Source organism: Phyllobates terribilis, unplaced genomic scaffold (assembly GCF_046119375.1).
Source record: "Phyllobates terribilis strain yellow unplaced genomic scaffold, ASM4611937v1 Scaffold_2__4_contigs__length_985480577, whole genome shotgun sequence".
Classification (NCBI taxonomy): Eukaryota; Metazoa; Chordata; class Amphibia; order Anura; family Dendrobatidae; genus Phyllobates; species Phyllobates terribilis.
The window spans coordinates 724,961,342-724,984,065 of NW_027362762.1; the positions used below are offsets into that span (position 1 = coordinate 724,961,342).

Genomic DNA, 22,724 nt, shown 5'->3' on the forward strand with positions numbered 1-22,724 from the left:
AATGAGAATCATGAGCTCAAAAGGAACTGCCCAAGGAGCTCAGAGACAGAATTGTGGCAAGGCACAGATCTGGCCAAGGTTACAAAAGAATTTCGGCATTACTCAAGGTTCCTAAGAGCACAGTGGTCTCCATAATCCTTAAATGGAAAAAGGTTGGGACCACCAGAAGTCTTCCTAGACATGGCCGTCCAGCCAAACTGAGCAATCGTGGGAGAAGAGCCTTGGTGAGAGAGGAAAGAAGAACCGCAAGATCACTGTGGCTGAGCTCCAGAGATGTAGTAGGGAGATGGGAGAAAGTTCCACAAAGTCAACTATCACTGCAGCCCTCCACCAGTCAGGCCTTTATGGCAGAGTGGACCGACAGAAGCCTCTCCTCAGTATAAGACAAATTGAAAAATTTAAAGGGGTTTGAATACTTTCCGTACCCTCTGTAGATTCAACAGCACACTGTTCCTGGCTGATGTCAGTTCAGGGCTGACAATCTCTTCTCTCTTTCTACCTTTCACTCATAGAAATACAAGCAGGGAAAAAGAAAGGGTGTACATGGCAGAGAAAACTGCAATTAAGTGCCTATAGACATTAGAGAAGAGTCAACCGAACCCACAGATTCTGGTGTTTTGTATCTCGTCCTATTGAAAACTAAGCAAAGTCATTTGGGTGTAAGGAAAAATAGTCATTTGGCTGATAGCTACTATTTTGTATAGGTATAGGCACTTTCAGAGAGGAAATAGAGGACCCAGAGTCTACATGGGGAAAGATTATAAAGGCGGTGCATACAGACACACTCATCAGTGTGTAGATAAAGTCAAATCTGCAGTAGTAGACTCAATGGTATTAACCCATACATACAGTCAATGGCTGAACAAAGCGATTGGCTGCAGAGGTCATGATTGCTGCAGAAAAGTAAACACTATAGATTTCACACCATTTTTTATGCTATTCCTTGCATTAAAGGGAATCTGGCAGCAGGTTTTTGCAATGTAATCTGAGGACAGCATAAGGTAAGGGTTGAGACACAGGGATGTGTCACTTATTAGGCTGTGTGATGTTTCAGTACAATAAATGTTTTATCACCAGGAGATTATCAGTGCCTGGACTACAGTTTCTGTGAGCCCTGGTCTAACCACACCCCCTCCTCTACGCAGTTCACAATCAACGTACACAGAAAGCTGTGGTGTGGACGGAGTTAGCTTTCTCCGCTCTACTGCATGCTACTCTGATTGTGTCACAACTGCTGCATCCAGCAGTATTGGAATCAGGGTCTCTTGCCCTACATTATGCTGCTCTCAGATGAAATTGCAAAAACCTGGTGACAGATTCCCTTTAAATCTTGGTACATTCTATAATAAAGGAGTCGCATATCAATAATATTGGCAGTCCGGAATGAACAAATCTGGTGCGCAATGAGTTGCACTATGAGAAGACTATTGAACGGCATCCTACAGTGCTGGCCAAAAGTATTGGCACCCATGCAATTCTGTCAGATAATACTCAGTTTCTTCCTGAAAATGATTGCAATCGCAAATTCTTTGGTATTATTCTCTTCATTTAATTTGCTTGCAAGGAAAAAAACACAAAAGAGAATGAAGCAAAAATCAAATCATTGATCATTTCACACAAAACTCCAAAAATGGGCCAGACAAAAGTATTGGCACCCTCAGCCTAATACTTGGTTGCACAACCTTTAGCCAAAATAACTGCGAACAACCGCTTCCGGTAACCATCAATGAGGTTCTTACAATGCTCTGCTGGAATTGTAGACCATTCTTCTTTGGCAAACTGCTCCAGGTCCCTGATATTTGAAGGGTGCCTTCTCCAAACTGCCATTTTGAGATCTTTCCACAGGTGTTCTATGGGATTCAGGTCTGGACTCATTGCTGGCCACCTTAGAAGTCTCCAGTGCTTTCTCTAAAACCATTTTATAGTGCATTTGGAAGTGTGTTTTGGGTCATTGTCCTGCTGGAAGACCCATGACCTCTGAGGGAGACCCAGCTTTCTCACACTGGGCCCTACATTATGCTGCAAAATTAGTTGGTAGTCTTCAGACTTCATAATGCCATGCACACGGTCAAGCAGTCCAGTGCCAGAGGCAGCAAAGCAACCCCAAAACATCATGGAACCTCCGCCATGTTTGACTGTAGGGACAATGTTCCTTTCTTTGAATGCCTCTTTTTTTCCTGTACACTCTATGTTGATGCTTTTTCCCAAAAAGCTCTACTTTTGTCTCATCTGACCAGAGAACATTCTTCCAAAACGTTTAGGCTTTCTCAGCTAAGTTTTGGCAAACTCCAGCCTGGCTTTTTTATGTCTCGGGGTAAGAAGTGGGGTCTTCCTGGGCATCCTACCATACAGTCCCTTTTCATTCAGACGCCGACGGATAGTACGGGTTGACACTGTTGTACCCTCGGACTGCAGGGCAGCTTGAACTTGTTTGGATGTTAGTCGAGGTTCTTTATCCACCATCCGCACAATCTTGCGTTGAAATCTCTCGGCAATTTTTCTTTTCCGTCCACATCTAGGGAGGTTAGCCACAGTGCCATGGGCTTTAAACCTCTTGATGACACTGCGCACGGAAGACACAGGAACATTCAGGTCTTTGGAGATGGACTTGTAGCCTTGAGATTGCTCATGCTTCCTCACAATTTGGTTTCTCAAGTCCTCAGACCGTTCTTTGGTCTTCTTTCTTTTCTCCATGCTCAATGTGGTACACACAAGGACACAGGACAGAGGTTGAGTCAACTTTAATCCATGTTAACTGGCTGCAAGTGTGATTTAGTTATTGCCAACACCTGTTAGGTGCCACAGGTAAGTTACAGGTGCTGTTAATTACACGAATTAGAGAAGCATCACATGATTTTTCCAAGGGTGCCAATACTTTTGTCCACCCCCTTTTTTAGGTTTGGTGTGGAATTATATCCAATTTGGCTTTAGGACAATTCTTTTTGTGTTTTTTTCATTGAAGACAAATTAAATGATGAGAATAATACCAAAGAATTTGTGATTGCAATCATTTTCAGGAAGAAACTGAGTATTATCTGACAGAATTGCACAGGTGCCAATACTTTTGGCCAGCACTGTATGTTTCACTATATTCAGAAATCTGGGGAAAAAAAAGCTGTTGACTTTTCTGCTGCTTGGAGCATAGTTTTTACAAGACCACCTCATGCTTGTATTTAGTCTACTAGAGTAGTCAGCGTGTGGCTAAGAGGTTACGGTCACGTCAGAAGCAAACACCAGCTTAGTGTGTAGCACATGGCTTGGCATAGACAATCATTCAGCTTCTTCTTGTGTGGCTACATCTTATATTCCAAGTGGAATATCACTAGAGACAGTGCAGAAGAAAGTAATGGGATTTCCACGAGGTCGATGGGTCTGGGATATAACACGCTTGGGATCAAACCGTTATCTGCAGCAGCTAAGTAGGAAGAAAATGAGCCCAACTTTACAGTGGCGGAAGTGGGCTAAACGCCAGTGCTGTATGAAAGACGTTCTGTGCCTGGAAATGTCACTGCAGCCGGCATAAGGGAGGCCTTTATGATACCAGGCATAGAAAACAGGAAGGGAAGTCGGGAGAAGGGGCCTGGGAGAGTTCAGCGAGATAGACCTGCATCAGGGAGGTAGACGCTTGATAACACTACAGCTAAACCTTACATATTTATCACATTGCTTTAAAAGTGGTGAATTTATAGTCGGCTATATATCTAGAAATATGTAAAGTATTCACAGCATTGCATAAGGACTAACATTGATAAACTCATTTCATAGTGCAGAACGGATAGGCTTCCCAGAAAGGAAAAGAAATTATCGGCACAAAAAAAAAAACGAGGATCAATTTAAGCAGGAGTGCACAATATTTAGGCCATGTTTATTTGCAGAAAAAGTTTTTCTGCCGTAAATTTCACGTTACAAATGCCACTATGCGCATTGCAATCTGTGAAATCTGCACATACTGTATTGTAAGGGTACGTCCACACGGGATGTATAGGATGTGGTATGTTCCCAGCAAACCGGCACAGGAAATATTTGCACAATATTTTGTGGATAATGCAACAGACTATTGTGCTAAAGAATTGCAAGGCAGGAAAATGTGCAGCATAAATTGGCGGCCTGTGGATGCAGCACCGCACTATTTACTCTGCAGGTTTTCTCCGCAGCACATGGATGAAAATTTCCACAGCGCTAATACTGTAGTACATATATAATAATCCCTTTAACAGAGGTTTTCCCACGAACAAGGTACATTTTAATTAATATACAAGATGGATTTTGGTAAGAACTTACCTGTAAAATCCTTTTCAGCGAAGGAAGGAAGGGAGACACAGATCCATTACTAGTGGGTAGGCGGAGCCCCACAGGGATAGTTCACCTCAGATTTATAAAAAAAGTGACGACCGGCCCCTCCAACTTAAGCTCCTCCTACTCCCATGTTCTCCAGTCCGTACACAAGCTAAGGAAGAGCAGACAACACCAGCAGAACAGTACAACCCCTTCTGAAAAATTCAGAAATGTGAGAAAACAGGTTATGCAAATAACAGCAAAAAAACACACAGTCCTAGGTACAACTCACTGGACCTGACAACTGCGGTGAGCTGGCGATGCTGGAAAAGAGCCCTAGTGCGCCAACCCCAGACCAGATGACCGCCATCAGGAAAGGGTCGCGCCGCATCTAGAAACAAAAAAATACTTCTGCCATGGGAGGGTGCTGTGTCTCCCTTCCTTCCTTCGCTGAAAAGGATTTTACAGGTAAGTTCTTACCAAAATCCGTCTTTCAGCAGCAGAAGGGAAGGAAGGGAGACACAGATCCATTACTAGTGGGACGTCCCAAAGCAGTCCAGAACTCTAGGGTGGGAAATAGTGGCAGAATCTCCAACAAACCAACAACTTAGGTAAGTGCGCAACCAGCGCCGAACAAAAAATAAAATAAAATAAAGAGGTAACATAAACCACCGCCGCCTGCAGGACCCTGCGTCCCAAGGCCGCATCGGCGGAAGCACTCATGTCCACTTTATAAAATTTAGTAAAGGTGTGAACGGAGCGCCAGGTAGCCGCCCGGCAGAGCTGCGCTGCCGAGGCCCCCTGACGAAAAGCCCACGACGAACCAACAGCCCTCGTGGAATGAGCTCGAACTTTAACCGGACAAGGCTCGCCCTTGAGCCGGTATGCTTCCAGGATAGCCGAACGTATCCACCGAGCTATAATGTCCTTGGAAGCACGCTGACCACGTCGACAACCAGCAGGAATCACAAAAAGAGAGTCCGATTTCCAAAACCTTGCGTGATTGTAAGATAGAACTTCAATGCCCGCACCAAATCCAACGAGTGCAAGGCCCTCTCCTTTAGACTCTTCGGCTTAGGACAGAGAGAAGGTAACACGATGTCCTGATTGACGTGGAAATGCGACACCACTTTAGGTAAAAAATCTCCACGGGTACGAAGCACCACACGATCCGGAAGAAATTCCAGAAAAGGTGGCGAGCAAGACAGTGCCGCCAACTCCGAAACTCTTCTCAAAGAGGTGACCGCTACCAGGAAGGCCACCTTCCAAGAAAGCAAGTAAAGCGTAGCCGAATCCATAGGCTCAAAAGGCCCATGCTGAAGAGCTTCCAGGACTAGATTAAGCCGCCAAGGAGCCACAACCACCTCCCGAGGCGGAAACTGACGAGCAACCCCACAAAAAAAAGAACGCACGTCCCTACGTGAAGCAATAGCCCTTCGAAAAAGCGCGGATAGTGCAGATACCTGACCTCGTAAGGTACCAACTGCTAGACCCTTGGCCAAACCATATTGCAGAAAAGCCAAGAAGTTGGGGATGGAAAAAACCCTCGGGTTCCTTGACGATCCAGAACACCAAGAATAAAAAGACTCCCAAGTTCTGTGATAAATCCTAGTCGTAGCTGGACCTCTGGCCGCCCGCAAGGTAGAAATAACCTCGGACGAAAAACCACGACGGTTCAAGATCTCGGTCTCAAGTGCCACGCCGTCAAACAAAGTGACTTCAGGTCCGGATGACGAATGGGCCCTTGTATTAATAAGTCCGGGCGAAGAGGCAGTGGAAACGGAGGCGCCGCCAGACACCAGCATCGAATACCACGTCCTCCGTGGCCAATCCGGCGCTACCAAAATTGCTGATACTCGTTCCAGTTTGATCCGCCGAATCACCAAAGGAAGTAAGGATACTGGCGGAAACACATACAGTACAGACCAAAAGTTTGGACACACCTCATTTAAAGATTTTTCTGTATTTTCATGACTAGGAAAATTCTACATTTACACTGAAGGCATCAAAACTATGAATTAACACATGTGGAATTATATACTTAACAAAAAAGTGTGAAACAACTGAAAATATGTCTTATATTCTAGGTTCTTCAAAGTAGCTATCTTTTGCTTTGATGACTGCTTTGCACACTCTTTGCATTCTCTTGATGAGCTTCAAGAAGTAGTCACCGGAAATGGTCTTCCAACAATCTTGAAGGAGTTCCCAGAGATGTTTAGCACTTGTTGGCCCTTTTGCCTTCACTCTGCGGTCCAGCTCACCCCAAACCATCTCGATTGGGTTCAGGTCTGGTGACTGTGGAGGCCAGGTCATCTGGCGTAGCACCCCATCACTCTGCTTCTTGGTCAAATAGCCCTTACACTGCCTGGAGGTGTGTTTGGGGTCATTGTCCGTTTGAAAAATAAATGATGGTCCAACTAAACGCAAACCGGATGGAATAGCATGCCTCTGCAAGATGCTGTGGTAGCCATGCTGGTTCAGTATGTCTTCAATTTTGAATAAATCCCCAACAGTGTCACCAGTAAAGCACCCTCACACCATCACACCTCCTCCTCCATGCTTTACGGTGGGAACCAGGCATATAGAGTCCATCCGTTCACCTTTTCTGCGTAGCACAAAGACACGGTGGTTGGAACCAAAGATCTCAAATTTAGACTCATCAGACCAAAGCACAGATTTCCACTGGTCTAATGTCCATTCCTTGTGTTCTTTAGCCCAAACTTGTCTCTTCTGCTTGTTGCATGTCCTTAGCAGTGGTTTCCTAGCAGCTATTTTACCATGAAGGCCTGCTGCACAAAGTCTTCTCTTAACAGTTGTTGAAGAGATGTGTCTGCTGCTAGAACTCTGTGTGGCATTGACCTGGTCTCTAATCTGAGCTGCTGTTAACCTGCGATTGCTGAGGCTGGTGACTCGGATAAACTTATCCTCAGAAGCAGAGGTAACTCTTGATCTTCCTATCTCGGGGCGGTCCTCATGTGAGCCAGTTTCTTTGTAGCGCTTGATGGTTTTTGCAACTGCACTTGGGGACACTTTCAAAGTTTGCCCAATTTTACACACTGACTGACCTTCATTTCTTAAAGTAATGATGGCCACTCGTTTTTCTTTACTTAGAATTTGTATTATGGCAAGAAAAAAGCAGCTAACAGTGTATTCAGTAGGACTATCAGCTGTGTATCCACCTGACTTCTGCACAACACAACTGATGGTCCCAACCCCATTTATAAGGCAAGAAATCCCACTTATTAAACCTGACAGGGAACACTTGTGAAGTGAAAACCATTTCTGGTGACTACCTCTTGAAGCGCATGAAGAGAATGCCAAGAGTGTGCAAAGCAGTCATCAAAACAAAAAGGTGGCCACTTTGAAGAACCTAGAATATAAGACATATTTTCAGTTTCACACTTTTTTTGTTAAGTATATAATTCCACATGTGTTAATTCACAGTTTTGATGCCTTCAGTGTGAATGTAGAATTTTCCTAGTCATGAAAATACAGAAAAATCTTTAAATGAGAAGGTGTGTCCAAACTTTTGGTCTGTACTGTAAATCAGCTCGAACTGGTCCCACGGGGCCACTAGAGCATCTACCGCCACAGCCTCCGGGTCCCTGTACCTGGACATGAATGTCGGAACCCTGGCGTTCAGCCTGGATGCCATCAAATCCACCTGAGGAGTCCCCCACCGGGAGCACAGCAGTGCAAACACTTCCGGATGGAGACTCCATTCCCCCAGATCCACCTGCTCGCGACTGAGCAAGTCCGCCGAGATATTCAGCACACCTGGGATATGAATCGCGGAGATGGCTGGAACCCTGGACTCGGCCCAAACCAGGATCCGAGAGACCTCCATCATGAGTCTGGAACTCCTCATCCCGCCCTGATGGTTGATATACACGACAGCCGTCGCATTGTCCGACTGAATCCGGACCGGCAGACCGCTCAAAAGGACCGTCCAATGTCGGAGGCAGAGAAAAATTGCTCTCAACTCCAGAATGTTGATCGGTAGAGACAACGACTCTGACGACCAGACCCCCTGAACAAAGAGGTCGTTCCAAACCCCCCCCAGCCAGTCAGGCTGGCATCAGTGGAAATCACGGACCACCTTGGGAGAAGAAAGGATTTCCCCAGGGACAGAGTTTCCGGACATAACCACCATCCAAGAGACTCTCGCACCCTGCGGGAGATAACGACCGATCGATCCAGTGAAGTCGGCGATCGATCCCAACTGGTCAGAATAAGATTTTGGAGATCCCGGGAATGAAATTGTGCAAACGGTACGGCTTCCATTGCCGCCACCATCAGACCCAGAAGGCGCATGCATTCCCGAAGGGAAATTGCCATTGCCGACCTCATAGCCTGGACATGGCGACGAAGGTTCGTTTGTTTGTCCGGAGGCAGGGACACCACTGCCCGTACGGTGTCGAAATGCATCCCCAAGAACAGGATTGACTGCGTCAGTTTTAATGACGACTTCTTCCAATTGACCAGCCACCCGAAGTCCTCCAGGTGCTGGAGGGAGAGATCGCGAGCAGTCATCGCCTCCTCCGCTGTGGGCGACACAATCAAAGGTCGTCCAGGTAGGGTAGAATCGTAACTCTTTGTTTTTGAAGAAGCGACATGAGTGGCGCCAGAATCTTTGTAAAAACCCTGGGTGCCGAGGCCAACCCGAATGGTAGGGCCACAAACTGGTAATGGGCCTGACCTATGGCGAAACGCAGGAAATGCTGGTGAGCCCTGCCGATAGGGACATGCAAATAGGCGTTGCGGATGTCGATCGACACCAAGAAATCGTACTGCGACAGGGCCGCTACGACAGAGCGGAGAGACTCCATGCGGAATTTCCGGGTCCGGACATGAAGATTCAAATCTTTGAGATCCTGAATGGGGCGAAACTTGTCCTCCTTTTTGGGGACCACAAAAAGGTTGGAGTAAAACCCCTTTCCCCGGTCCTCTGGCGGAACCGGGACCACCACACCCTGCTGCAGAAGAGTGTCTACCTCCCGCAGCAGTGCTGCAGCCAGCTTGGGCTCGGACGGGGTGCGTGACTGACTAAACCTGTCCGGGGGACGAGAGTGAAACTCTATGAAATAGCCTGCCAACATAACCCGCGTCACCCAGGCGTCCGAAATGTGGGACGCCCAAATCGACCCGAATTGTAGCAGACGACCTCCCACCCGAGAGCCCTCGAGCGGAATCCTGGCGTCAGTCCGCCTTAGCGGGCTTCTTGTCAATCTCCCGTTTGTCCTGACGGAAATGTTGCTTCCAGGGAATACGGGATTTGGGGGTGGACTTCTTACCGGAAGCCGAGGGACGACCCGATCCCCAAGAAGGCTGACCGAACCGCCTCCTGGTCCGAAAGGACCGATGACCACCACTGGCACTTGACCTGCCAGACGTGGAAGCCGCCGCCTTCCGCTGAGGCAAGGCAGCATCCTTAGCCTTGGCCTTAGCAATCAGCTCCGTGAGGTCCGAACCAAAAAGATGACCGCCTTTGTACGCTAGACTAAGCAAACCTTGTTTGGATACTGCGTCTCCAGTCCACTGTTTAAGCCACAGTGCTCTCCTGACTGACGGCCGAAGATTGAGCCCTGGACAGAACGGAAGTAGTATCCAGTACTGCGTCCCTGCCATAACGTGTCGCCTCTTCCAACAGCTGGAAAAGCCTTTCCACTTCCGACAGCGGAGTTCCATCCTGCCATGCCGTCCGCAGCTGGTCCAACCACCGCAGAGAAGCCTCACCGGCCCACATGGCCCCCAAGGCCGCACGGAATCCATGACCCGCGGCCTCGTAGATTGACTTCGCCGCTAACTCCGTTCTTCTGTCCAGAGGTTCCTGAAGACTGGCCTTCCCTTTAACAGGAAGCAAGGAAGATTTGCTAAGCTGAGACAGAGGATCGTCCACTTCAGGGGAGGGAACCCAATTAGCGATCGTCTCCGTGGCGCAGGGATACAAGGCATCAAAAAAACGCATCCCCTGGAAGCGTTTATCCGGACACCGGCGTTCTTTCTCCACTGCCTCGTTAAGTTCATCATGCGCCGGTAATGTTGAACGAGCCCGACGCGACTCCTGATACAGCCGGGCCGACTTGCCAGGCTTTGTTGGCTCTTCAGACAGCTGTAACGCTTCCCGCATGGCTCCAATAAGAGCATCCACGCGGCCCGAAAGCGAAGCAGAACGACTCTGCCGATCCTCATCTTCAGAATTGGAGATTTCACCAACCGAGCTTGTTGGTGAATCCGGAGCCTCCGATGCACTGCGCGGAGGAGACAGCGCCACCCTGTGGCGCTTCTTGCCTCGTGGTGTCGGTTGCGATTTAGCTGACACCCAATGACCCAGGAGGTTAGAAAGACTGTCAATGGAGTGGGTGAGAGCCTCCACTTTAACATCACTAAGGGTCGAACTCGACGCCGTCGAAGACCTGGGTGTATCAGAAACGCGAGACCGATCCTGAAACGGATCGGGAGAGAGGTCCGCGCCCCCTGGTTCCTGATCCATCATGCCTCCCACATCAGATGCCAGCATGTTAGAATGAGTATGGCAACCTAGGGTGTGCGAAAATAGCTAACACAGCCTGCTTCCACAAAAATTTTTTTTTTTTTTTTTTTTTTTTTTTACTTTTAAGGCACTGAAGGGTTAAAACTCACCCCTAGAGAGAGTTACCCCAGCCCTGCAGAGCAAAAGTTAACCTAACAAACTGGGGAGAAGCGCCCTCTGAAACAGAAGCGTGCACCCCAGAAAGCGTTAACAGTCCTGTTGAGCAGACCCCTTCAGAAGGGGTTAATGCTGCTGACACACTAAATACCTCACTGCCTTAAGAGGTCAGAGAAGTGAGAGTGTCCAGAAAAGTGGTAGCGGCAAATAGCACCTTGCCTGCCTTAGCAGGTCAGCCAACGTGCTCTGCAATGGAAAGAGAAAAGGGAGCTTCTGCCTACAGGCAGAAAAGACTCACCAGTGCCGCGGTGACTGCTCCTTCTGAGCTGTGAGGGCGGTGAACAGGGAGCAGAGAGCCGGAGGTGCACGTGGAGGGAAGCCGGAAGGAGGGAGAGGGGCGGAGAGCTCAGCGCGCGGTAAGCCAGGAGCTTCCTGTCAGAACTACAATGACAGGAAGCCGAACGACGCGAAGCCCCGCCCCCCGAGCTCACTCACAGAACCCGCGCTTAAGGAGAAAGCGCGCGCTCTCCTGAAGGCTTCCTGCCTAAAAGTGACGGCAGGAAGCCAAGATAATAAAGCCACGCCCCCCGTTCCAACGGAGCCGTGCTCCTCCGTCCCTGCTCCCCAGCCCCCAGGGTCAGAGAATGCAGCGGTGATCCTCATACACCGTCTGCAAAAAAAGAAAAGCAGAAAGTCACCACATGAAATAACGGCGGCTGCCGCAGCAGCCGCTGGAGCACTCATACACAGAGCACTTACCCCGCTGTGCGCCACAGGGACCCCCAGGGATGTGTGGCGCTGTGGCCCTTGCTCCCCCCACGGCAGAGCGTGCAGGGACCCCACAGACGGTGTGCGTCTCCGCCAGGAAGAGCCCTATGTCCCCCGGGGCCGGCAGGTTACTGCGGGGACCTCCTTAAGGGGTACGCAGGTCTGCCAGGGGAGGGCAGGGGACCCGGCAGCGCCGAGACCCCCTGAGACCTCTAGACCACGGGGGGTCCAGGTCTCCCTTGGTAAAAATAAAAAAATCTTCTGAGGAGCTGCAAAGGCAGCGACTATCCTCTGCGACCTCAAATTTCAGACTGGAGAACGTGGGAGTAGGAGGAGCTTAAGTTGGAGGGGTCGGTCGTCACTTTTTTATAAATCTGAGGTGAACTATCCCTGTGGGGCTCCGCCTACCCACTAGTAATGGATCTGTGTCTCCCTTCCTTCCCTTCTGCTGCTGAAATAATAATTTCCACAATTGGAGGTGTTAAAGAAAAAAAAAATGTTCCTGTGCTGAGCTAATCTTATAAATATGCCCCTGCTGTACTGTGTAATGGCTGTTTCTGCCTGTACAGGGACACGGTCTGCTCATACCACAGCTCCTTGGCAGGGGAGAAAGCAAAAGAGTATATAGAGGGTACTGTGTGCGGGCTCATACTGTATATAGGGGGTGCTGGTGCTTTTATACACACACCTTTTCTGAAAGGCCACAGAGGCTGCAATACCATTAAGCAAGAGGCACCACTAACCAAACAACACCATGAAGACCAAGGATATCTCCAAACAAGTCAGGGACAAAGTTGTTGAGCAGTCCAAGTCAGGGTTGGGTAAAAAAAAAAAACTCCCAATCTCTGATGATCCCCTGGAGATCCATCAAATCTATTATCATTAAATGGAAAGAACATGGTACCACAACAAACCTGCCAAGAGAGGGCCGCCCACCAAAACTCTCAGCCCAGCCAAGGTGGGCATTAATCAGAGAGGAGGCACAGAGACCAAAAGGTAATCCTGAAAGAGCTGCAGAGTTCCCAAGAGAGAGACTGGGAGTATCTGACCATACAACCACAACACTCCAAACAGGTAGCCTTAATGGAACAGTTGGCAGAAAAAAGCTCTTACTTAAACACAAAAATTGTAAGGCTCGTTTTGAGTTAGCCAAAAGACATGTCAGAGACTCCCCAAATGTATGGAGGAAGGTGCTATGGTCAGATGTCACCAAAATTTAGCTTTTTGGCCACCAATGTTAAACGCTATGTCTGGTGATAAACCAACACAGCTCATCACCCCAAGAACTCCATCCCCACAGTGAAACATGGTGGTGGCAGCATCATGCTGTAGGGATGTTTTTTAGCAGCAGGGACAGGAAAAATGGTTTGAGTCGAGGGGAAGATAGATGGTGCGAAATACAGTGATATTCTTGAGCAAAACCTGTTTCAGTCTGTCAGTGATTTGAGACTGGGATGGAGATTCACCTTCCAACAAGTCAATGAACCAAAGCATACTGCTAGAGCAACACTCGAGTGGTTTAAGGTGAAAGATGTAAATGTTTTGAAAAGGCCTAGTCAAAGCCCAGACCTTAATCCAATTGAGAATCTGTGGTCATCTAACTTGAAGGAGCTGGAGCAGTTTTGCCTTGAGGAATGGGCAAAAATCCCAGTGTTAAAATGTAGAAAGCTCAGAGACTTATCCAAAGCGACTTGCAGCTGTAATTACAGCAAAAAGAGGTTCTACAAGGTACTGTCTTTAGGGGGTTGAATAGTTATGCACACTGCACTGAAGTGAAATTCTAGGTTGCGATCGCAAAATCGAAAAATACCAAGGGGGTGAATACTTTCATAGGATGTTAAGAGTTGGAAGGGGCCTCCAGGTTCATCGTGTCCAACCCCCTGCTCAATGCAGGATTCACTAAACCATCTCAGACAGATGCCTGTCCAGCCTCTGTTGGAGACTTTCACAGGCCGCTGTATGAGGAATTTAAGTTTTTTCCCTGTAAATTTTTGATAGCCGACTTGTAGGGGAAAAAAAAGTGCATATCACTTTTTTGAAGTGGATCCTGAAGGAAATCTCTCCAAAACATAACAATGTTAAGGACACTTCAGGAAAAAAAAATGGGTTTTTCAAGAAAGAAAAAAACTTCTTGAAGCACTTTTCTTTTTTTTTCTTTTTTTTTGGAAGTCTCCAAAACTCTGTGTGAAATTAGCCTTAGACTTTATAGATCATGACTGCACAGCACAGTCGTTTCAACACAAGAAGGTAATGCCAACAACCACATTGTTTCTGATATCACTATTTGGTACATACTGAATTGATTAATGCACCCTGTGAGTTTTTATTCGGAGAAGCTTAGAGGATATGTTACTACAGATCATAGAGGCGAGAGACAAAGACATCTCAGTTTTGCTGAACTGGCCTTTGTGGCTTTTTCCTGGCGGCCTGTCACTTCTGCTGCTGGCCACAGCTCCAGATGCTGATGAAATCATTGCCTGCACACTAAACACTTCCTATTCTGTGGCTGCCACAGCCTAACCTTCCCCCCTCCTTCCTGGCCTGTTCCATGGCACTTATAATAAAATGAACAACATAAAGGAGAGGAAAGAACTGATGGATCTCTTGTATTAAGGCCTTCATACAACATTCAATCATCATCCACTTATGAATGGACACAAGTGCTGGAAACGATAACTGCCCAAATAACTGTGCAGAATAATCCATAGCTTCTTACCCAGAGCTATTCGCGGGAAAATCTCAGCTGCCCATTTTTGCCAAGCAAGACTTTGACCATTCAGGAGCACATTGAAAAATAATAGGGATTTTTCCCAACAACAGATTGTGAATTTCACTGTTGTTTTCATGGTGCAAATTTACATGTGGCTTGTGTTGCTTTTTTATTTGTTGAAAATGTGATCTATTTTATAAGAGTATCCCATTTCTTTTTTTAATTCCGGAGTAAAACGCCTGATGATCAGCTGACCCTGCAGCAATAGAACAGTAAAAATGGATAGGGATTTCAAAACCCCATCCTTATATAGAGGGGAGAAAATAAACAGCAATACAACTAATGCACACGGTGGATTTCAGATTCCCTGCAAGCTTATTCTTGTGTGAAAAAGCTGCACATTTTCACCTTAGATTTCACTTTTGCAATGCTTTGGGTAAAATCTGATGGCAAATCTGCAAAAATATTCACAATATCTGGACAAACTGTAAAGGTGTATTCTTCTCACAAAGTGGTTATCTTACTGGTAGGATCTCATATCACTTCACCATTGGAGTGGGGTCAACCTTTGGGACCCCCATTGATCCCAAGAGTGAAAAGATCATCCCCTTGCAGTCTTGTAAGCACAAATGGCCCAACTTTAATAAACATTAAAAAAACCTGGACCTAATTGAAAAAGTGTAATATTGCATGTTGGGTGGACATTTTGTCCTCAGCGCGGTGGCAAATTGTGTAAGAACATGGCATTGAGCCCATTGGCTACAACCATACTGCGCTCAACACTGCAGCAGTCTGCAGTAAATCAGGTGTGGTCCAGCTCTGCAGCATACCACCACGCTACAGCCGGATTGTGAGAGTCCAAACTTTAAAGGGTGGATGATGATACCAATGTGGAGAACCAATTCTACAAAGGACAAATCTTTTTCCTCTTCTATGATACCCATATTCCCTGCAGCAGCCATAGAGTTCCTCCTACTCCAATAATTGTATATACTCAAACAGTACACACTGCATATACCTCCTACATCTCTGTACTTCAGGTGAGTGACAATTTCTAGGGATATGAAGGATTTTTCATAGACTAAAATTATATTAAACCAAAAGAAATGAACTGGAGCCAAGTTGGTATGCATGCAAAATAGAAACATGTTCACAATATTATATTAACCTGCAATGTCCATGCAGTAAAAAGTGCTATATCTGAGGACCAGCAGGCCGCACTGACCGATCACAGGACGGGACGAAAACAAATTCTGTTCCTAACAAGTGGATTTAAATATTTACTCCTCTGAGCCCTTATTAAGGCATTTAAATCAGCTCAAGGGTTTAATCTTGGCACACAAGCCTTTCAGAGTCCTGCTAAAGAGCTCAGAGCTTGGCTGCACTACTGCAAATGGCCCATATTGGGAAGTCAAATCCCTGAGTAGCGTGCACAGAGCATGTGGGTAGGGCAGTCTCGCTGGGATGTGCGCAAAGATAAATTAATGATACCATTCCTTATCTTAAAGCTGCAGGTGTATTAAATCCAGAAAGAAATTATATGAATGCTGCATGGCCATGGCGCTTTACTACATGTCCACACATCACTCCAGTCAAAGATTTTGGTGCGTTTTTGACAGCTGTGGAGTCGGTAAGCCAAACCTCCGACTCCTCAATTTCCATGTCACCGACTCCCTCATACATGGCTCATGTTTAAGTGATACATTTACTGTAGCACAGATTAATCTCAGCTAAAAGTCTAGACCCTTAGATCAGGAATAGGACATTTCATAACTTTCCAAAATTCTTATGAAAAAATATTCCACACAAACTGCACTGAACTACTGTCCCCAATTTATTATATATTTTAGGAGTCGGTCCATTTTATACCGACTCCACCAAAATGGGCTCTGATTCCGACTCAGACTCCGCAGCCCTGGTTTCTGATGCTGCAGAATGTCTGCACCATTTCTGTGTTTTTGTGTGCGTTTTTATCTGTTTGGTGTGTCATGTTGTAAATAAAGCATCTCTGTTATTGATACTTCCTGGACTCTTTGCGCTGACAAAACTGTATTGATATACTTCAGTGCTGATTACATGGGTTTTTGACGCGTTTCCACCGCAGAAATGAACTAATAATGCATAAGCATTTTTACCTGTGGAATTTACACACCTAATGCAAGTCTATGGGGAAAACTCAGCAAGAGAAATTGACACGCTGTGGATTTGAAACGCGCACAGCGGGTAAGTATATGCAGTGTTAACAAGAAGCACAGTGGGCATGAGATCTCTATAAATCCCAACTACTTTGCTAAAACTGTAAGACGCTGAGTCAAAAACGCACCAAAAGCTCATTGTGGGAACGTAGCCTAATTGTGCCGAAAATTGTACAAATCTATGAAAAAAAAGCACAGGAATTTCAGCAATCGCGCTGCATCCGAGAGCTACGTGACAGAATTAACCCTTAAAAGGGAAAAAGGGAATCTGTCACCCCTTTGGAGTTATCAGACCTCTACTACGGGCATACAGGATATAGAAAAGTAAATCTATACATACCTGTATGGCTCATGGTGGAGGTCTGATTGCAGAAAAAAGTAGTTTTATCTTTTTGGTTTTCAACAAGCAATGCCCGCCTATCTGATTATTATTCCCCTAAATAGTAGAGGTCTGATAACTCCCAGGGGGTGACAGATTCCCTTTAAGAGGCAGCACACATGCCATAGTGAGGTTTAAAAGGACAGTGAATTGACAGATCGAGGCCAGCTCAGTCGTGTGTCACAGATAAGGAATGGCAATAATACTGTGCAAACTGAAGTAAGGAATGCAATGACGTGATTTATCCACCCGCCACTGTGCGAGATACACAGGCTCTGCAAAATACTGTGAAACATGTTAAAGAGCATGGGGGCGAGCTCATAATAAAAAGTCCCATTTTTTAATTTTTTTTTCTACAAGAAAGAAAGGCAAAAAGGCTACAGTAAAGAGTCCTCTGAGCTATCCCAGACCCCAAAGTGCTCTAGATCCAGTGCAGTCTTACTAGATTGACTGTATACAGAGGTAGTTATCGTTCACAGATTAGCACCGCCTCCTGGACTCCTAGGCATGGAAAGAGCAGAGATTTAACTTACAGAGCTACACCTTATACTGGCTCTTTTGTAAAAAAAAAAAAAAAACTATGGGGCCGATTCATTAAGACTAGTATGAGTGCCAGGCTTAAAATGATGGAAATGCTGGGGTAAGATGCGACTAATTCATTACGAGGCACACATCAACGGAATGAATTAGACACATATTACAACTGGTGAAAACCACCACAAATGTTAATGCAGTCAGAGCCTGGGATAATATTTCTGGAGTAAAGTACCCACAACTTTTCATAAATTTGTTGGGCGGTCTGTCATTCCCCGTCACCTCCCAGCTCCACTCACTGTGGCAGAGCTGTCCAAAATTAGAGAAGAAAACACCAAAAAGTCAGAAATTTTTGCACAACTTCATATTGTGCAAAAATTGTGGCATTTGACGTTAGAAAACTGGCAAAACACCTTCATGAATCGAGCCCTATATATCAGTCAGCTGCTAGCATAACAGCATTATCTTGGTGGCAGATGCCTTTTAACTTCTCATTTCAGTGTAAATCTAGAAGTGGGAATCAGAGCACAAAAGGGTGATATCCTATGGAGGGAGAGTAGGAGAGTGCTGGTTACGCTCACCTGATGGAGTTGCGACAAGCACAACTCCTCAGTAGGCATGAAGAAAAAACAGCTGCTGCTGCCCCGTGGCTGGAGGATAAATCCTCCAGGAGATATTGGATCCAGTTGGATGAACACGCAGGTGGGCTGCGCTGCTTAAGTAGATAAATTCTTCAGAAATTTCCTCATCATCATTTCTGAAGAATTGATTTACTCCAGCAGCGCAGCCCACCTACGTGTTCATCTAACTTCTCATTTCTGACTCCCATATCAGGAAATTGCAGCAGATCTGGTGCTCGCTTAAATTTTATGGACTCTAGGAAATTCCATTAAATAAAGTGTATAATTCAAAGGGGGTCGCCCACTACAAAAAGTGACAAAATGTCATATTCTAACACTGTCAGCGATTGTTGGGAGTTCGACCATAGGAACCGTACTGTTCTACGGTAAGCCGCTCCAGCAATCTTTCTGGTTTTTCACTCACAGTGACACTCAGCAACTCAATGTGTGGGGAATTACAACACACCACCATCCATTCGATTTAAACAGCGATGCTGTAATTAGGTCGCCTGAAATGCCTCGATATAGGATATATACCATAATATGGGAATACACTTTCACAGGGATCAGACTCTTTTCTTAGAATCATTCTGAAGCTGTACAAAACATCGTAGAGGAAAAAAAAGCAAAAAACGATAGACGTTTTAAGCCACAGATCCAATATTTGTTACTTTTTAATTTTACTTCTCTATGGGTAAAGTTATACACGATTAATGAGCGGCAATGCAGAACTTACCTTTATTGCCTCGATAACAAGCTCTCGGGCTTCCAGCTCCCCCTCTAAGATGCTTAGTAGTGTCAGCAACTCTGGTTTGCTGAGTTTTTCTAGATTCATTGTGTCGCCCTAAAGTAAGAAAGTAAAATAATTACATGATATACACAATAAAAAATAATCTATGGTAAAAATAACAGAACATTCTAAATAGCTATTCTCCATGACGAAGAGGTTATTACTATAGCCCAAAAATTCAGCTTGAAAAATGCACATAAGAGTGTACAGACCACAAATCTACCACAGTGACCACACATGACATTTTTATGAATGTAGAATTTCTAGGACCATTTAAAAGGAAATAAAAAAACACTAAAGTCACCAACGACCTACTAACCGCTAAATCCAAGCGACACTACTCAGTCCTCCTCCTCGTCATCTGCCTTCGACACAGTGGACCATTCCCTCTTACTACAGACTCGCTCACCTCTTGGCATCACAGACTTGGCCCTATCTTGGATCTCCTCATATCTAACAGACAGGACATTCAGTGTCTCCCACTCACATACTACCTCCTCATCTCACCCCCTATGTGCCGTTGTCCCCCAAGGTTCAGTTCTAGGACCCCTGCCCTTCTACATCTACACCTTTGGCTTGGGACAGCTCGGTCTCACGGCTTTCAGTATCAGCTCTATGCTGATGACACACATATCTACCTCTCTGGACCTGATATCGCCTCCTTACTAACCAGAATCCCACAATGTCTGTCTGCTATTTCATCTTTCTTCCCGGCTAGATTTCTAAAACTTAACATGGATAAAACTGAATTCATCATCTTTCCACCATCTCATTCAACCCCCTCCAACTGTCCTATCCATCAAAGTCAATGGCTGCCCACTCTCCCCAGTCCCGCAAGCTTGCTGAATCGGGGTAACCCTTGACTCTGATCTCTCCTTCAAACCACATATCCAAGCCCTTTCCACTTCCTGCTGACTCCAACTCAAAAATATCTTCCGGATCTGCACATTCCTCAACCATGAATCTGCAAAAACACTAGTGCACGCCCTCATCATCTCCCACCTTGACTAATGCAACCTACTGCTCTGTGGCCTCCCTTCTAGCACTCTTGCACTCCTCCAATCTATCCTAAACTCTGCTGCCCGGCTAATCCACCTGTCATCCCGCTATTCCCCAGCCTCTCCCCTCTGTCAATCCCTGCACTGACTCCAGTTCAAAACCCTAACCTTGGCATACAGAGCCATTCATAACCTGTCTCCTCCACACATCTGTGACCTAGTCTCCCGGTATGTCCCTGCATGCAACCTCCGATCCTCACAAGACCTTCTTCTCTACTCCCCTCTTATCTCCTCTTCCCACAATCACATACAAGATTTCTCCCGTGCATCCCCCCCTACTCTGGAACTCTCTACCCCAACATATCAGACTCTCGCCTACCGTGGAAACCTTCAAAAGGAACCTGAAGACCTACCTTTTCCGACAAGCCTACAACCTGCATTAACCACTGCTTCATCATATCGCTGAATGACCAGCTCTACCATCACCTACTGTCTCCTCACCCATCCCTTGTAGACTGTGGACAGGGTCCTCACTCCTCATGGACCAGTCGCTGACATATTGTTCATGATTACTGTAATTGTTTTTGCTATGTATACCCCTTTTTCACATATAAAGCGCCATGGAATAAATTGCACAATAATAATAATAATAATAATAATAATAATAATGAAGTATAGCTGCAGGCATGTGGGTTTGCCATGGTTTGTGATCAGGGAATCTGTAATACGATGGATAGAGCCTTTGTTTTCCTCTGAGTTTTGACAAAATTGTAAAATTTCTTACGGGAATTGTCTATTTCAGTGCAGAAATTTAGTCACACAACTAAGCCTCTATGGTGCCACATGGTGCACAGTGCCATAATAGAGGTATTATCCCACAGAAGTAGTGTCGTATAGTATCGGCATAATACAGCACAACCTGAGACCTTGCAGAATAAATGCTCTATATAATCCGAGGCAAACAACTAAAAATAAAAATGAAATAAAAATAAAATACGGACAAGAAAGAAAACGGATTTTCATCCAAAATGCAACTGTGTTTCTCTGTTAAAATTTTTATGAAAGTGACAACTTTAAAGTGCAGCCATATTGGTTGATCTCCACAGGAACCAATGGTACAGACTGACCATGATAAAGATTGCACATAGGAAATCTGAAGCATCTACAGGGTGCTGATAATAATAATGCCGGTGGCATCATGGCAGAACTCCCACACCACACCCAGACAGGTCACCTTACTCATACACAGGTGAGGGAAACATACAGACACGACATATATTACTAGTGAGTGAATAAGTGAGTACAGACAGATACACCGTCATGTCTTGCTGTGAAATGATTTCTTAGCAAAGGATATCTCAGCTAAGATTGCAATGGTTACGATTGGGGGTGTGTGGAAGGGGAGGAATGGTGGCAGCCATTTTGTAGGACACTTCTACATTCAAGAGAATTCTCACAATACACTGCAATGAGTGGGTTCACTGAGAAGGTTGCAAAATTATTTACACATTACGCCTGTGGTTTACATCTGCCCCTCAGTAGGGCTTTATAAATGTCGGATTTTAGGAGTGTTTATTCACTGCTCCACTTAGTGTCTGTGCATGTTTTATACAAAGCCTGTTGCTATGTCCGCCTATCAAGCGACCCTTAAAATGGATAAACAAGTAGGGAACGTACATAGACATCTCAAATTAAGGCCAAATTCATGTCCACGTATCATGGTCAGAGTATGGGCCGTAACGTGCGGACAAGCCACGAGTTATCTGACCTTAACTTAGGCATGTATGAGGCCAGTAAGTTCAGGTGAGGAGACCTGCGGCCATGATACATACTGTATCACCTATGTATGCCTCATTTTATACAGAGGCTTTTTCTCATGTATTCTAAATCTAGAAACACTGATTCACCAAGACTATTGAAAGTAACGCACTAGGATTTGTCTTACTCATGATTTACTCTTGTCCGTACGGTCTCCAGCACAAGCAGCCTTTCCTTTACGCCTGCATGCTCACCTGGCATTATCTACACCATTAATGAGGCTTCTGAAGGGAAATACATTGCTGCATTATAAAGTAATTATTTCTTACACGAAGAGTCTCACTTGCCAAGATCAATTTCATTACTCAGTAAAATTCCTTTAGTCTGGCACCAGCACTATAGATCAACACATGTCCGCATCACCGAACTGCAAGAGGTCTAGAAAAACAAATCAGGAGATGGGGAAGACACGGGGGGACGCCCACTCCACTCAAAGACACGGGGGGTGGGGAACGCCCACTCCACTCAAAGACACGGGGGGTGGGGAACGCCCACTCCACTCAAAGACACGGGACACACACGCCCACTCCATTCAAAGAGACGGGTGGGGGGGGGACGCCAGCTCCACTCAATGACACGGGGAACACACGCCCACTCCATTCAAAGAGACGGGGGGGACACGCCCACTCCACTCAAAGAGACGGGGGGGGTCGCCCACTTCAAACATACAGATTTCTCAAATCTGTTGAATATTTGTATCGAAACCCATGGCAAAATCCGCATGTATTATATGTTGATTTGCTCCAGATCTTGATGCCGATTTCTATTTCACCTTATGGGTTGTAAAGTATTAAATCTGTACTACATATTCACAGCATACAATTTACATGCTGCAGATAAAAGATCTACACTGCAGGTCAATTTCAGCTGCAGATTTATTTTTGCTATATAATACGCCCCATATTAGCCAAAACCAGACAGAACATCTGCAGCGCATCTGCGCCATGAAACCATAACCCTAAAAATACAAAAGCAACAATGAGGCTCC

General features: G+C 45.8%; 1 protein-coding gene across 1 annotated transcript in view; it reads right to left on the reverse strand.

Annotated features, from left to right (window-relative positions):
* CTTNBP2NL (CTTNBP2 N-terminal like) overlaps nucleotides 1-22,724 on the reverse strand; it is a 79,958-nt gene that overhangs the window by 24,441 nt on the left and 32,793 nt on the right. Inside the window, exon 2 of the mRNA XM_073667187.1 lies at nucleotides 18,867-18,974. Coding sequence (XP_073523288.1) covers nucleotides 18,867-18,965 — 99 coding nt within the window. The 5' untranslated portion in view covers nucleotides 18,966-18,974. The remainder of the gene's footprint in view (nucleotides 1-18,866; nucleotides 18,975-22,724) is intronic.